The sequence below is a fragment of the Daphnia magna genome, linkage group LG3, assembly GCF_020631705.1.
Source record: "Daphnia magna isolate NIES linkage group LG3, ASM2063170v1.1, whole genome shotgun sequence".
Taxonomy (NCBI): domain Eukaryota; kingdom Metazoa; phylum Arthropoda; class Branchiopoda; order Diplostraca; family Daphniidae; genus Daphnia; species Daphnia magna.
This window is the reverse complement of record NC_059184.1, coordinates 3,724,709-3,737,628: the sequence shown is the minus strand read 5'-3', so window position 1 is coordinate 3,737,628 and position 12,920 is coordinate 3,724,709. Positions and strand designations below refer to the sequence as shown.

The following is a 12,920-nucleotide window of genomic DNA, read 5'->3' as shown; positions in this document are numbered from 1 at the left end:
ATATTTTTTTTTCTTTCGAAAAACTCCCTCCCAATTCCTCCCTGTTTGCCACCTTCCTCCCTCCTCTTTTCTTCCTTTTTTTTTCTCTTCTTCTGGTATTCCTCCCTCTTTTACTGTGTGTGTTGTACCCACACACCGGGGGCTCCCCCCTCCCCCTCTTTTTGCTCAGCTTGTTTTTTAAAAAGGAGACTCTTGTGCAGGGAATAAGAAAAGTCGGAACCCAAACGGATAGCTAGTGTGTGTGCTATACGCTAGGTATACTACACACACACACACACACACACTACAGCTGCTAAATACAAGCGCTCAGTAAGCCAGATCGGTCATTCGTGGCTGGAACTCCGAGCGCGGCGCACCACCACACGCCCAAAAACTGTGTGCACTCTGCTGATGCCAGCACTCTTACACACCGTCTCTTCTTGTGTGTACAATTTTTCACGAGTGCCTGAATTTGAAAACCGATTTTTTTTTTGGAAAAAAAAAACAAAACACGCACATTTTCTTTTGTTTTTTGCGTGAACAGTGTAGACATCGTGTTTGTGTCTTCTCCATAATCCCACCGTGAATTTTTGTTTTGTTTGTTTTGAAATGACCGACTTCGTCTGCAACTAGTGATATCGAAAATCAAGCGCAATTCGTCCTCAAAAAGTGGATCGGCGAGAACATCAATCGTCCGCATTCGTGTGAATCATTTCAATCGACCGATCAAGAGGTAAAAAAAAAAAAACCCCAAATAGTTGCGAAAGAATTATGACATGGCGAACGAAACATTAGAAATTGGCCAGTGAAAAGAGACGACGCGCACTGATTGTATTTGTGTGTTACGACATTGGCCTTTCGCCGTCTCATGGCAGTTAACTATTTTACGAGTCGCGCATCGTTTTGTATGTGTACGTGCACTTGATTGAATGGCACCGATTTTCGGGCAACCAGTAAACAAAAAAAGAGACTTGCGTGTCTGTGACTAGACACGCGTGTGTGCTGCACTCGGCCCTTTCTCTCGTTCGTCGGTAATCATTACCTGCGCCGGCTGATGGCTTGATGAATCATTAACGCCGACTTGCTTTCAGACCCCATCACTCTCACTATTGTCTGCCGGAGCCAACCGTCGAACGGCCGTTCTCATTTCCAACTCGTTGGTCCAAAATTGCGTAGACATTTCTCGCGTTTCCAACGAGTCCGGCGTAGATATCGTCGTGAAAATTGTGAATCATTCACGAGTAACCGACTCTTTCACTACTTACCACCTCTCATCTTTTATGAAAAATAATAATAAATTAAAAAAAGTAAATCTGATCGTGTCCGTTGCTGTGGAAAAGAATAGACACGACGAGATCGAGAAGCTCCAACAGATAAGAATCTATCAATAAAGATGAGGTGTCGATGAAATTTTAATAACTTGGACTGAGTGTGAGAATGAGCAGGGGGGAGGGAGAAGAGCACGTACACACACTAAATCCCCCCGTATAGTTTTTCTCTCTCTTTCGACGTCCAAGTCCCGACGGGTGGTGGGCGCCCTTCGTCCGAGTGGACGCCAAATTTTTTTAATTTTTTTTTTTTTTTACTGTAAATTTGAATATTCACGGTTTTTCCGAGGATGAAAAGGGGAGGGGGTTCAACGAGTCGGGGTATTATAGACGGGAAAAAAAAAAGGCGATCGTGATAGCAGAACACACACTAAAAAAAAAGAAAAAATCTCGTATAAGACGTATATAGTTATAGCCATTTTCTCTGCTGGAGGAAAACATCGTCAACCCGCGTTCAAACGAAATGGATGACTTGACGACACACACACACAGTTTTTCCTACATAGTATGTGTGTGTGTGTGTATATACATTTTCTTTTATAGACGGCCCTCTTAGTTTTTTTTTGTGTTTGGTTTTCGATCCAAACTTTAAAGAAAAAAACAAAACAAAAATCTTTGGTGGATTAAAAGAGATAAAAAAAAAAAAAAAACAGATTTGGGAGATTTGATAGCTTACGGCAGATATCAGTGGTGGATGCCGTTGGGAAATCTCGTTACTCTCTCCGTATACTGCCAATTAAGGAATGTCATGTTTCACCGAAAAAGAAAAACCAAGAAAAAAAAATCTAACTCTGTTCGTTTTTCCTTCCTTTTCGTCAACAGGTTTGTCTTTTCAAAATCATTATAAAACAGAGCGACAGGAGCAACGGCAAACAAACAACAACAAACCCGAAAAAAACAAACAAAACAAAACGAGATGGACCTGCTGCTGGACTAGTCCACACACACACACACACACACACTCACAAAGACACAGAGCCGGAAAAAAACAAAACAAAAAAAAAACCAGAACATCCAATCAAACAAAAGAAGAACGGACCGTGAGAAAGTGCATTGTTTTGGACTTTAGACGGCGGATGATGTTATTGGCCAGTCTGGCGCAAAGCGTCGGCCGACCAACATGTCCGTCCTGCATCGACAAGGCCGGCAGTCGATGATGGCCTTTGCCATTAGCCTCGTCTGCTGCGGCCTGCTGCTTTCTTCGCAGCTGATGGTGGCCGAAGCGTTTTGCCCGTCTCAGTGCCAATGTAACGACCACGCCTTGGAGGCCGATTGCGCGGGTTCGCGGCTGGACGTGGTGCCCATCCTGCTCAATCCTGCCCTGCGCTCGCTGCGCTTGGCGCACAACCGCATCGCCACCATCCGGCAGTCGCTCGACTTCTACGCCGACCTGGAGCTGCTCGACGTGTCGCACAACGCCCTGACCGGCCTCGGCCAGCGCCAACTCGGCTCGCAAAAAGTGCTGAGGGCCCTCAACTTCAGCCACAACGCCATCGCACACCTGGACAGCCACGCTTTCCAGGGTCTCGGCCAGCTGCAGGTGCTCGATCTGCGGCACAACGAGCTGACGGCCATCGACGACGGCTCCCTCTCCGAGCTGGTGAACTTGGTGCAATTAGATTTAAGTGACAATCGGATCGAGAGGCTCAGTGATCAGTGTTTCGCCTCGCTCGTGCGCCTTCGCTCGTTGAACTTGCGAGCCAATCGGCTGCAACAGTTGGCTCCGTCGCCCAGCTGGACGCCGCTGGCCGCCTCTTTGCTCAGTCTAGACCTGAGCCACAACTTGCTGGCTCAGCTGGACGGCGGCGATGGCGGCCTCAGTGCCTTGATCGAGCTGCGTCAGCTCAACTTAAGCAACAACACGTTGCACCACATCCATTACGCTGCCTTCGAAGGGCTGGCGCGGCTCAGCGAACTCGACCTGAGCGCCAACCGGCTCGAATACGTTCCCAGCGACGCCCTGTCGCCGCTGGGCGCTAGTCTTCGCCTGCTCGACCTGAGCGCCAATTACATGAGCCAAGTGGGCGCCGGTGCCTTTGCCCCACTCGCCCAACTCGAGACGCTGAGGATGTCGGACGTCTTGACTCTGCAATCCATCCACGCCGACGCCATGGCCTTCCTCAATGCCACGCTGCAGACGCTCGTCTTGTCCAACAATCGCCAGTGGAAGGCGCTCCATCCGCAAATGTTGTCGCAACTCAAGCGGCTGCGCTACGTCGACCTGAGCGGAAGCGGATTGCAGACGATGCGACAGATCGACGACTGGCCGCCGCATCTGGAGCACTTCGATCTGAGCGGCAACCCGCTCCAGTGCAACTGTTCCATGCACTGGCTGTGGCAGCATCAGAACCAGCTGGAGCACAAGAGCAACGGCAGCGAGGCCACCTTTTCGGCGCCCATGAAAGACATCGTTTGCCAAGGGCCAGAGTCTCTAGTCGGCCGCCATTTCTTCCAGCTCGAGGAGTCGCATTTGCTGTGCTGGACTTTGGCGCAAATCATCGCCATCGCTCTCGTTTCCGCCCTGGCCGTCATCGTCGTGACGGCCGTGGCGCTCCTGTGCTGCTGGCGACGTCGACGCCTTCACCAGAAGCACGCGCCCTCGTCCTCTTCGTCGACGTCGTCCTCCGGCTCGTCGACGGCCACGTCCCATCACCACCACCACCTGCCGGCCACGGCCGTCTTGCATCCGCACCACGTCAAAAACCTGACAAACAACATGCTGCACCAGCCGCATCTCCACCACCACCACCACCACCATCACGTGGGCCATGCCAATCACCTCGATCACCTGGAACAGCATCAGCATCTGCATCACCACAATCTCTACCAGACGCCGGACAGTCCTCCGCTGAAGAGCAAAACCTTGTCCTTTCCCAAGACGGTCGATTATTTCCTCAACGACGACGACTACGTCTACCACCCGGGTGGGCATATTAAACCGATTCCCGTCACCGCAGTGTAAATAACAACAACAACAACAACAACAACAAATATGAAATAATTCTTCCTACTTCCTTGTTTGTTTTTTTAAATATAATTCTTCTGTGTGTGTATAGCACATATATATGAAGTATATATATATATAAAAATATATATATATACATAGCCGTCCTTTTTCATTAAATGTCGGTGTGTGTAGAGATTGTACATATATACACCCCCCCGGTGCCGCACCTTAACCCAGCGCCCCCCCCCTTTTTTTTTTCTCTATACCACCGCTTTAATCCTGTCTTGTATCATAACTGCTATTATTCTACACCCTACCACCCCCCACCCCCCAAAAAAAACGATATGTAATAAAATGAAAATAATAATAAAAACAAAGGAACAAAAACGCGTTTAGAAAAAGAAAAATGAAAAAAAAAGAGAATTTCCAAATGATTTTTGATGATAAAAATTGTTGTTCTGCAAGGGCGGAATTCAAAAAACGAGAGATGTATACGCGATACATGCGTAGTGCGTATCTGATATTGAACGACCTACGAGTTTTCTGGATTAAAATAACAAAAACATTTTACAAAAAACAAAACAAGAGCGTCGATGAACTGGCAGTGAATGAGTGGATGTACCAGAAACTAGTCTCGCATCTCGATGTATTTATACACGATAGTTGTTGTGCGCGCAGACGAATGTGAAGCAACAACAACACAAAAAAAAAACGATTGTGAACAGGGAATTTCCTATAGCTGCGAGACATTCCGACCTCGTTTTGTTGTTTTCCTCATTTTTTTTTTTTTATATTCGAATGCCTTGATTTCTGATTTATCTTCATCTGCATATGCAGACGAGTTCAACTCTATTAATATACCACCACAACCACCAAAAAGACCCTAAAGCTTTGATTTATTCATTCACCCAAGGGGGCGAATATCGTTACAAACAAAAAATCCCCAAACAAAACAAAAATCTGTTCAAACGGTCACAATTTTTTCAAGTTTCTCGGCACGCAGCCGTTTAAAAATAAAAAAAAACGTAAACCAATAAAATAAAGGAACACAATCCATACGGCATACGATAATGCACACGACATAAAACTGCATAGATCATCTATACAACAAAAAGAAAAAAATGTCCAGAAAGAGAAGAAATTTTCAAAAAAGAAATAAAGAAAAAATTAAATTCTTTAATAAGAAATTCTGATCGCAATTTGTAGAAAAATGCGACACGGAGCGTTCGAAATGAAAACCAATCTCGAATCAAGTGATTGATACGTTATACAAAGAGCCTATTGAAAGACCTATAGCGAATTGCATCGTGGGAAGTTGAAGGAGAAAAGAGGCAAACGATGGACTTCATCGACGAGTGTATCATAAAAAAAAAGGTGTTTATCTCTTTCTTTTTTTTCCCCTTTTGTTGTCGATATTGGTTAGGGGAGAAAAATAGAATACACACACACAATGTGTATCTATAATTTATTTGCATGCAACTATCGTCAACCGCAGACGATGATAAAAAAAAAAGAGAGAAAGAAGAGGTCAAAAGTTGTTGTATATTTTTCTCTCTCTCTCACGGGCCCACCCAATTCTACTATTCCCGCTGGGGCAATTTACGAGCCTTGACCAAATGGGAATCTATTATCCGTACCTTTCAATCCTCGGTCGTCCCCTCTTCTGCAACGCAGCTAAATCTTTTTTTTTTTTTTTCCCTCGTCTACATGGCATGAATTTTCATAACAATGGCAACCGCTCTGTTGGCTTCTACCGTTTCATCAGGACTTCCCATAAAAAAAAAAAACCCCACAACATTTTATTCTACGTGAATTTTGTTTCCCCTCTCGCACGTCAAAGTCCATCATCAACGAGTGACGTCAATTGCAATTGGCTCAGCCAACGGGCTATTGGTGGAGTCTTTTTTTTTTTTTTTTTAAGTTGTGTACTGCAACCCGATTTGCCATACGGACGGGCTGTTGGATGTTGTTGCTGGACACAAGAACCCTCCCGAAAATATCTCAAGGAGAGCAGACAATCATAATAAGCAAAAGTTCTTTTTAAACAAGACAAAACAGAGCGTGTTCGATTCGCCTCTATTTTTTCTAGTTGAATAGACTTGTTTCGGGCTCTCGGCTGGAACATTTTTGGAAATGTCTTTTAAAGTGGGACACGGACGCAAAGAAAAGAGAACAGATGAAGAGCCAGCACACCCTCATCTTTTTTTTCAGTTAGGGGGATAGAGAAAAAAAAAAAAGAGAATCTTTTGTTGGAATAAAAACGATCAGAGATGCTCAACAAGACGACCGCTATATTGGAAGACGAGAGATTTCGATTTAAAGAGAGAATTTTCAGCTAGTCTGAATGCAGTTTCAAGTGTCTCCTCTCCCTCTACAGTGTATATACATCAGTGGCCTTGTTACATATTCAAACCATTCGATTCCCCTTTCTTTTTCAATCTAAAAAAAAAATTTCAAGTTTCCAATGTTGCTATCGCACAATTTCGAGATATAAAATGGCGGCCAGTCTCTCCTGCGCCTTTTGAAAGACTATCAAACTCACAGCTCGTGAATTCTGCCTGATTTGAGACTCGTTTAAGTCCCCTTCAAACTCGGATTTCAGTAGCAGGCTCTTGTAACATTTCGAATAAAATAAATAAAATACTTGATCACACCTCACTGCCTTCTATATATCCGAAGGGGGAGAGATGGTAAAACATTTCAAGTAAAAAGAGATACAACAAAGATCCCCTTCTTTTTTTTTAGACAAGGAAACATATAAAACAGCTCAATTTTCCTCAATCAGCACAAAAGAGTGTTGCATCTACGACGCTCAAACGAGTTCCAGGAGTTTGTTTGGTTTGCACCATCTCGAAATGAAACACTTTCTTCGTTGGAAAGGCGAAGACGATGCCAGTTCAACGTCCACAAGAAATAAAAATAGACGCGCATTCGTTTGTGCATCACACAGCGGGAGATGACAAGCAGATGAGCCGCCATTGAAAAAACTACTACACCCACCCACATAATACGACTGAAAATCTAATCGGCTTTCTCTATCCGTCTCTCATTTCTTGCTCGCATTTTTTGTTTAGCAAAAAAAAAAAGAACGGGGGCTATAACGCAGTACTGCACAAAAGATAAACACACAAGTACCTATGTATATGTTATAAAAACGAATTCAATAGGACGAGGAAAGCTGGTTGATTGGATCACTAACTTGGATATTCTCTCCCTTTCATTCACCTACATTCTTCTATTTTTATTATTTATTGTAAAAAAAAAAAAAAAGCAAAACATTTTGTAGTTGGGGGGAGTAATAATCCAGAGATTTTGAAAAGAGAGAAACGAGAGAATGGGCCCCGTCTCAGAATATCCTCTGAACACAACAGGGAGCCTTCCAAGCACAGAGAATTACGGTTCAAACTGGCAGAGAGTTTTTTTTTATTTTTATTTTTAGAAAACATGAGAAATAATAAAAAGATATAAAACAAAAATCCTCTCCATTATTATTGGATTGCTGGCGGTAATTATGATCAATAAGCCTGTCTTACAAGAGATTTGTCTCAACTCGTCTCTTAATCGAAAACAACATAGAACCAATGTGCTGCTTAGTTTAAACACATTTTTGTGTGCGTGTGTTTGTTCATTTCTCGTGGAGACATCAGCCACATACGGGAGCGCTAAATGATGCAGAAGCGGTCGACGACAGCAGCGACGCCATCATTGCGCACTAGGAGGGTCGATAGCTCATCAAGTTCTTTAGTTTTTTTCATATTCTCAAAAGGCTTTGTTTGTTCAGTGACTCCAACAGGCCGTGAGATGCTTTTTTTTTTTTTTTTGGAAAAGACATCACACAAAAGAGAGTTTCTTCCTCGTTGGGGGGTTTTCGTTTTTCTCTGGCCGAATAATAATTTTTTTCCCCCTCCTCTTCGTGTGTGTTTGGTCGTCGTTCATCAACGCCACAAGCATTAAAACAGAACTGCGCGCATACAGAGCAAAGCTGTTCATAGAAGTAAAAAAAAAATAAAAGAAGAAGAAGAAGAATAAAGAGGTGCCACTGAAATGGGGCGGAGGAGGTCGAGTTCACGGTGCAAGTTGCCTCTGCTTATTATTAACAGCGCAACTCTTGTCTGTAGGTCCTCCCTTTATAATGACTCCCTCCACGTTTTATTTTTTTTTTTCTCTTACTCCCCCCACCCCCCCTGAAAATGATTTTTTTTTTTTTTAAAAAGGGTAATGGAAGGTGAAAAAAAAAAAAAAACACGACACAAAACAAAAGAAGTTGATTTTTTTTTCCCTACTTAAAAATCATGTGGGGGTAAAAATCGTACTCTACTGTAGAGTGGAATGAACGAAACAAAAGGGTATGGGTACACCAGTAATACGAAGGCAATTGAAGAGAGAGAGAGAGAGCACCTGGGATTGATGGATCAGAAAATGACTTCCTCCCCTCATTTGGTTCACGGTCTCGTTGGCATCACCAAAGGCTTTTTTTCTTTCTATTTATTCTTCTGCCGGGGGGGTAATGAGTCTCTGACAATTGCTGCCTCATTATGCAAGCAACGACAGAGAGAGAGCCACAAATCAAGAAGAGAAAAATACAAAACACAAAATTTTCGATTAGACAATGCCCGTCGATATATCGATCGAAGCACAAAATCCACGAAATGAAATCAAAAGATTTCTCACGTGAAGCAAAATGTGATGGGAGATGCAAGAGGTTAACACTTGAAGACGTTCAATTCAGACGCGTACGTTGGTTTAAGAAAATAATAAATCGAATGACAACGTGAAAACTCGACAAAATGAATGAACTCGAAAAATCAAAATGGCGGCTTTGGCACGAGAAGAGACAATGCGCTAAGAGACGCAATATGATGGATGCATTGTGAATAGACGGAGAGGGAAAAAAGATAGAAGACACGTACCCCATAAGACGCTAAGGACGGGGGTGACACTATGGGCCGTGTTACATGTCCGCACGCATTTATAGATCTTTTTTTAAAATTATTATTCCGATCACATCCGTCTCTATTCGTACATGTGTGTTTCATAATATAAAGAAGATCCGTCATCGTCGTCTCGCTGCTGTTACTGAGAACGAAACATTTAAAGAAAAGAAAAGCAAATCCTCTCCGTTCTCACAAAGACAAGCAACCCCCCCCAAGTTTTGGGAGCGTTTTGCTTTCAAGGGGAAATGGCGAGACGCAAACTCGGATGCACTGGAGAAAGAAAAAAGAACACCACACATAGCAGCTGTTGCGTCTTCGTCTTTCCCAACAAGAGCTTGTAAAGCCAACAACAAGCGCAGAAAGAAAGAAACAAAAAAATGTATATGTATATATATATATCATAAGGGGTGGGCTGTATGATGTTTTATAATCAAGCGAACGGCAAAGACGGAATAGCGTGAGTGTTACGGCTGCATCACGCAGCCAACAAATCCATTTGCCCCTTTTTTTTTTCACATCCAACCGACAAACCAACAAAAAAAAAAAAAAAAGAAATTAGTAGCTGCTATACACGCGCACTGGTTGAGTGTAGTGTTGCTATAGACTCGTAATAACGAATGAGCGCTTCTGTGTGTTTGTGGCGCAGACAAATGGCCGTATTTCCGGCCTGTATTTATTTGGCGCTAAAGAAACATCAGCAAAGAGGCTCGGCAGCTGGCCATGAGAATAAAAAAAAAAAAACCTAAAAGAAAAAAAGATGCGACGAAAAGAGAAAGAGAGAAAGACGTTAGATGCGGAAGTGATAGTGACAGACGATAAGAAACTATCAACACGGGCCGCCGAGGTTTTGCGTCCGAAGAGAAATTGACTGGCGTCGACGAGGGTGTCATCTTATTGTCTGTCCGTCTCTGTGGCTCCAATCTTCAGTGTGTCTTGTGTGTGTATACGTGTATGTCTGTGTGTGTTGTTGTTGCACGCCACAACTGGCAGATAACAACACACAAAAAAAGTCAAAGAGAGTGAGAATATCCATTAGCTGATACAAACACAACGGCGGGAAAAGAAAAACAAAAAAAAAATTAAATAAATAAAATAAAAAGAAAATAAAAAAAAAAAAATCTTCGTTTTGCTGCGCTGTCATCGTCTGCCCCCAACAAGTTGAAAGCTCCGCCCGTTTCACGTGCGCTCTCCTCAATCGAGCACGAAAAAAAAACAAAAAGGGAAAGTCTTGCGATGCAACCTGACGTTATTACACGCATGTCATTAGACATGAACGCCACAGTAAAAAAAAACGGGCGCGCACAGGTAGGTAATGAGTGGTATATATTACACCCCTGAATATTTAGTTGTTTGGACGAAAAGATGTAAGAAAAAGAGAGAGCCAAGAGCATCACACACTCGAAGCTAAGATCAGCCAGTTGTTGTCGTCATTAGTTTTGTATGGCCCAATAATACACAGACACACTGCGTTTATACGAGCGCCAGTTACGCAAGGAAATATTAAAAAACAAAAAAACATGAGATTTAAGACCCACTTAACAAAACTTAGAAAAAAAAAACATTTTTTTTTTCTTTGGATATTTTTCCTTGTCCCCCCTCCATTTCTACCGGTGCCCCGAACTTTTTTTTCTTTGCTCCCGCTGAATGTTCATCGAACCCGCCCATTTATAATTTGTATTTTAAAAAATAAAAAAAAAGAAAGAAATGAAAAACGAACGAGAAAAGATAATAATAGCCTTATACATAAAACCGGATTGAAGTAGAAAAAAAAGGGGGGGGGGGTTCTTAAAGAAAAAAAAAAAAGACTGCACGATATAATAGGAGAGCAAAGGAAATGTTTCAATCTTCGTCCTCCATCGCTCGTTTTCGGTCAGCTGGGCCATTCTTTTTTTTTTTTTTATTATTATTCCCTCTCTCTCTCTCGTTGTTCAGACTCTGCCGCAAGCGTAACACGGACATTTTCCGTCCGACCGACTCCGTGATCCGATAAGTTTGGGGTGTCCAGGGAAAATACAGGCAGGAGTATAGGATAAAAGAAAAACAACCAAAAATAGCCAATCGTTGCATCATGACCATTACGATGATTGTTTTTTTTTGGGGGTTTCTCATTTCCCTGCCTTCCTCTTTACTGCATTTGTTTTGTTTTTTTAAAATCCGGGATTTTGGTGTTTTGCTTTTTCCCCATTATTGCATATATCGAATCTGTTGGTATGTACATACAAATATGGACAACATAGCAATCAGCTAGACTATTTGGTGAATTTCCTGGACACGACGGCCAGCGGAAGTGGATACGCAAACGGAAAACAATAGAAGAGAGACCCGCCGAAAGGAAATTGGGGAAATCAACAGAGCAAAGAAGAAAAACTGTTTTGTGTACCTCAATTAAAATAAATCTATTTCCTTGTGACTCTCTCTTTACGTTAGAAATGCAATAAATTGCATTTTTTATTTTTTTATTTATTTTAATGGACACAAACACAAGACGGACCTGTTAAAAAAAAAGAAAATAGGGTAGAGAGTGAAAAAGAGATCCCTCTAGTCCTTCAAACCAGGAAGAAGAAAAGTCTCCCCTCTTTATTTTTTGTTTCAAATCGCCTTTAAAAGTAGAAGGAAAAAATAAAATAAAATGGAGATAGCCATCGACGGTGGGGTTGGTAAAGCCTCTTCAACAAGCCAGTCGCAACACCATCGCAGTGCTGACAGGAGGGGGTCAGTAACAAGAGGCACACCATTCGAGTGGGTGGTTGTATTTACCTTTCCTTTCTTTCTTCTTCACGCGCCCTGTTTTTTTTTTTTTTAATGCCAGACGGCCAGTTCGACAAGTTATGCAGCCAGACTTCCTGCTATGCTCTTTTTTCTCTCTCTCCAAACACACATACACACATACGATTTCGTGACGTGAGAAGAGAGTCAAGAGCAACTGACCAACGGTGATCAAGTGGGGGCATTTCGATAATGAGCCACGATAAAATATACGCGCTCACACACACACGCGTGTTAATCCGGAGCCCGGCAACGGTGTACCGGAACATGACTAGGATTTATTTCATATTATTATTTTTTTTTTTTTTTTTCTCTTAACTCTTTGATTATTCCGGGGGCGGATCCCCAGAATTGGCACGGTCAAAATCCGTTGTGTGGGTTTCCTCTTGGTTTTTTTTCTTTCTTTCTTTCTCCCTCTCATTATAATTTCCTACGCTGTACGGATTGCCTTATGGATACGAATAGTACACACAGACATTCCCTCTTTTCTCTTGTCTCCCCTTTGATTTCAACATCACTCATTTGCATGCAGGGCGAGTATATAGTTGTTGTCTTCCAACTAACCCCCCCCCCTTCTCACTATCCTCCCCGTAACCAAAAAAAAAAAATCAAAACAAACTCTCTCTCTCTCTCTCTCTCGCCCCAGCAAAAACACAAACAACACACACACACACACCCACAGTCCTTGGTTGCCTATTTATCATGTCCGGTTTTAATGAGCTCCGAAGCGGCTTATTCCACACCGGGGGCGCGGGTTGGTGTGTCCGTGCTGCCCAGCCGACTCATTAGTGTAGTGCAGAGTGTACCGGATTTTCTTTTTTTTTTTTTTCTCAACGATTTCTTCATCGAGGTAAAAGAAAAAAAAAAAAAAAAAAGAATAAATAATGAAAAGCGCTTGGAGATCAAACATCAAAACGTTATGTCTGTGTGTGTGTGAGAGAGAGTTTAAGAGGAATCGCAGTTGGA

The 12,920-nt window shown here is 42.7% G+C and overlaps 2 protein-coding genes across 3 annotated transcripts in view; one reads left to right on the top strand and one right to left on the bottom strand.

The window, feature by feature from the left end:
* The window catches only part of LOC116919501 (apolipoprotein D-like), a 44,186-nt gene that overhangs the window by 16,623 nt on the left and 14,643 nt on the right, over positions 1–12,920 (bottom strand). The gene's annotated exons all lie outside the window — the stretch shown is intronic.
* Positions 312–4,641, top strand: LOC116919490 (leucine-rich repeat neuronal protein 2). Its single transcript, XM_032925493.2, has 2 exons — positions 312–712; positions 2,130–4,641. The coding sequence occupies exon 2, from the start codon at positions 2,428–2,430 to the stop codon at positions 4,267–4,269; it is 1,842 nt and encodes a 613-aa protein (XP_032781384.2). The 5' UTR covers positions 312–712; positions 2,130–2,427; the 3' UTR covers positions 4,270–4,641.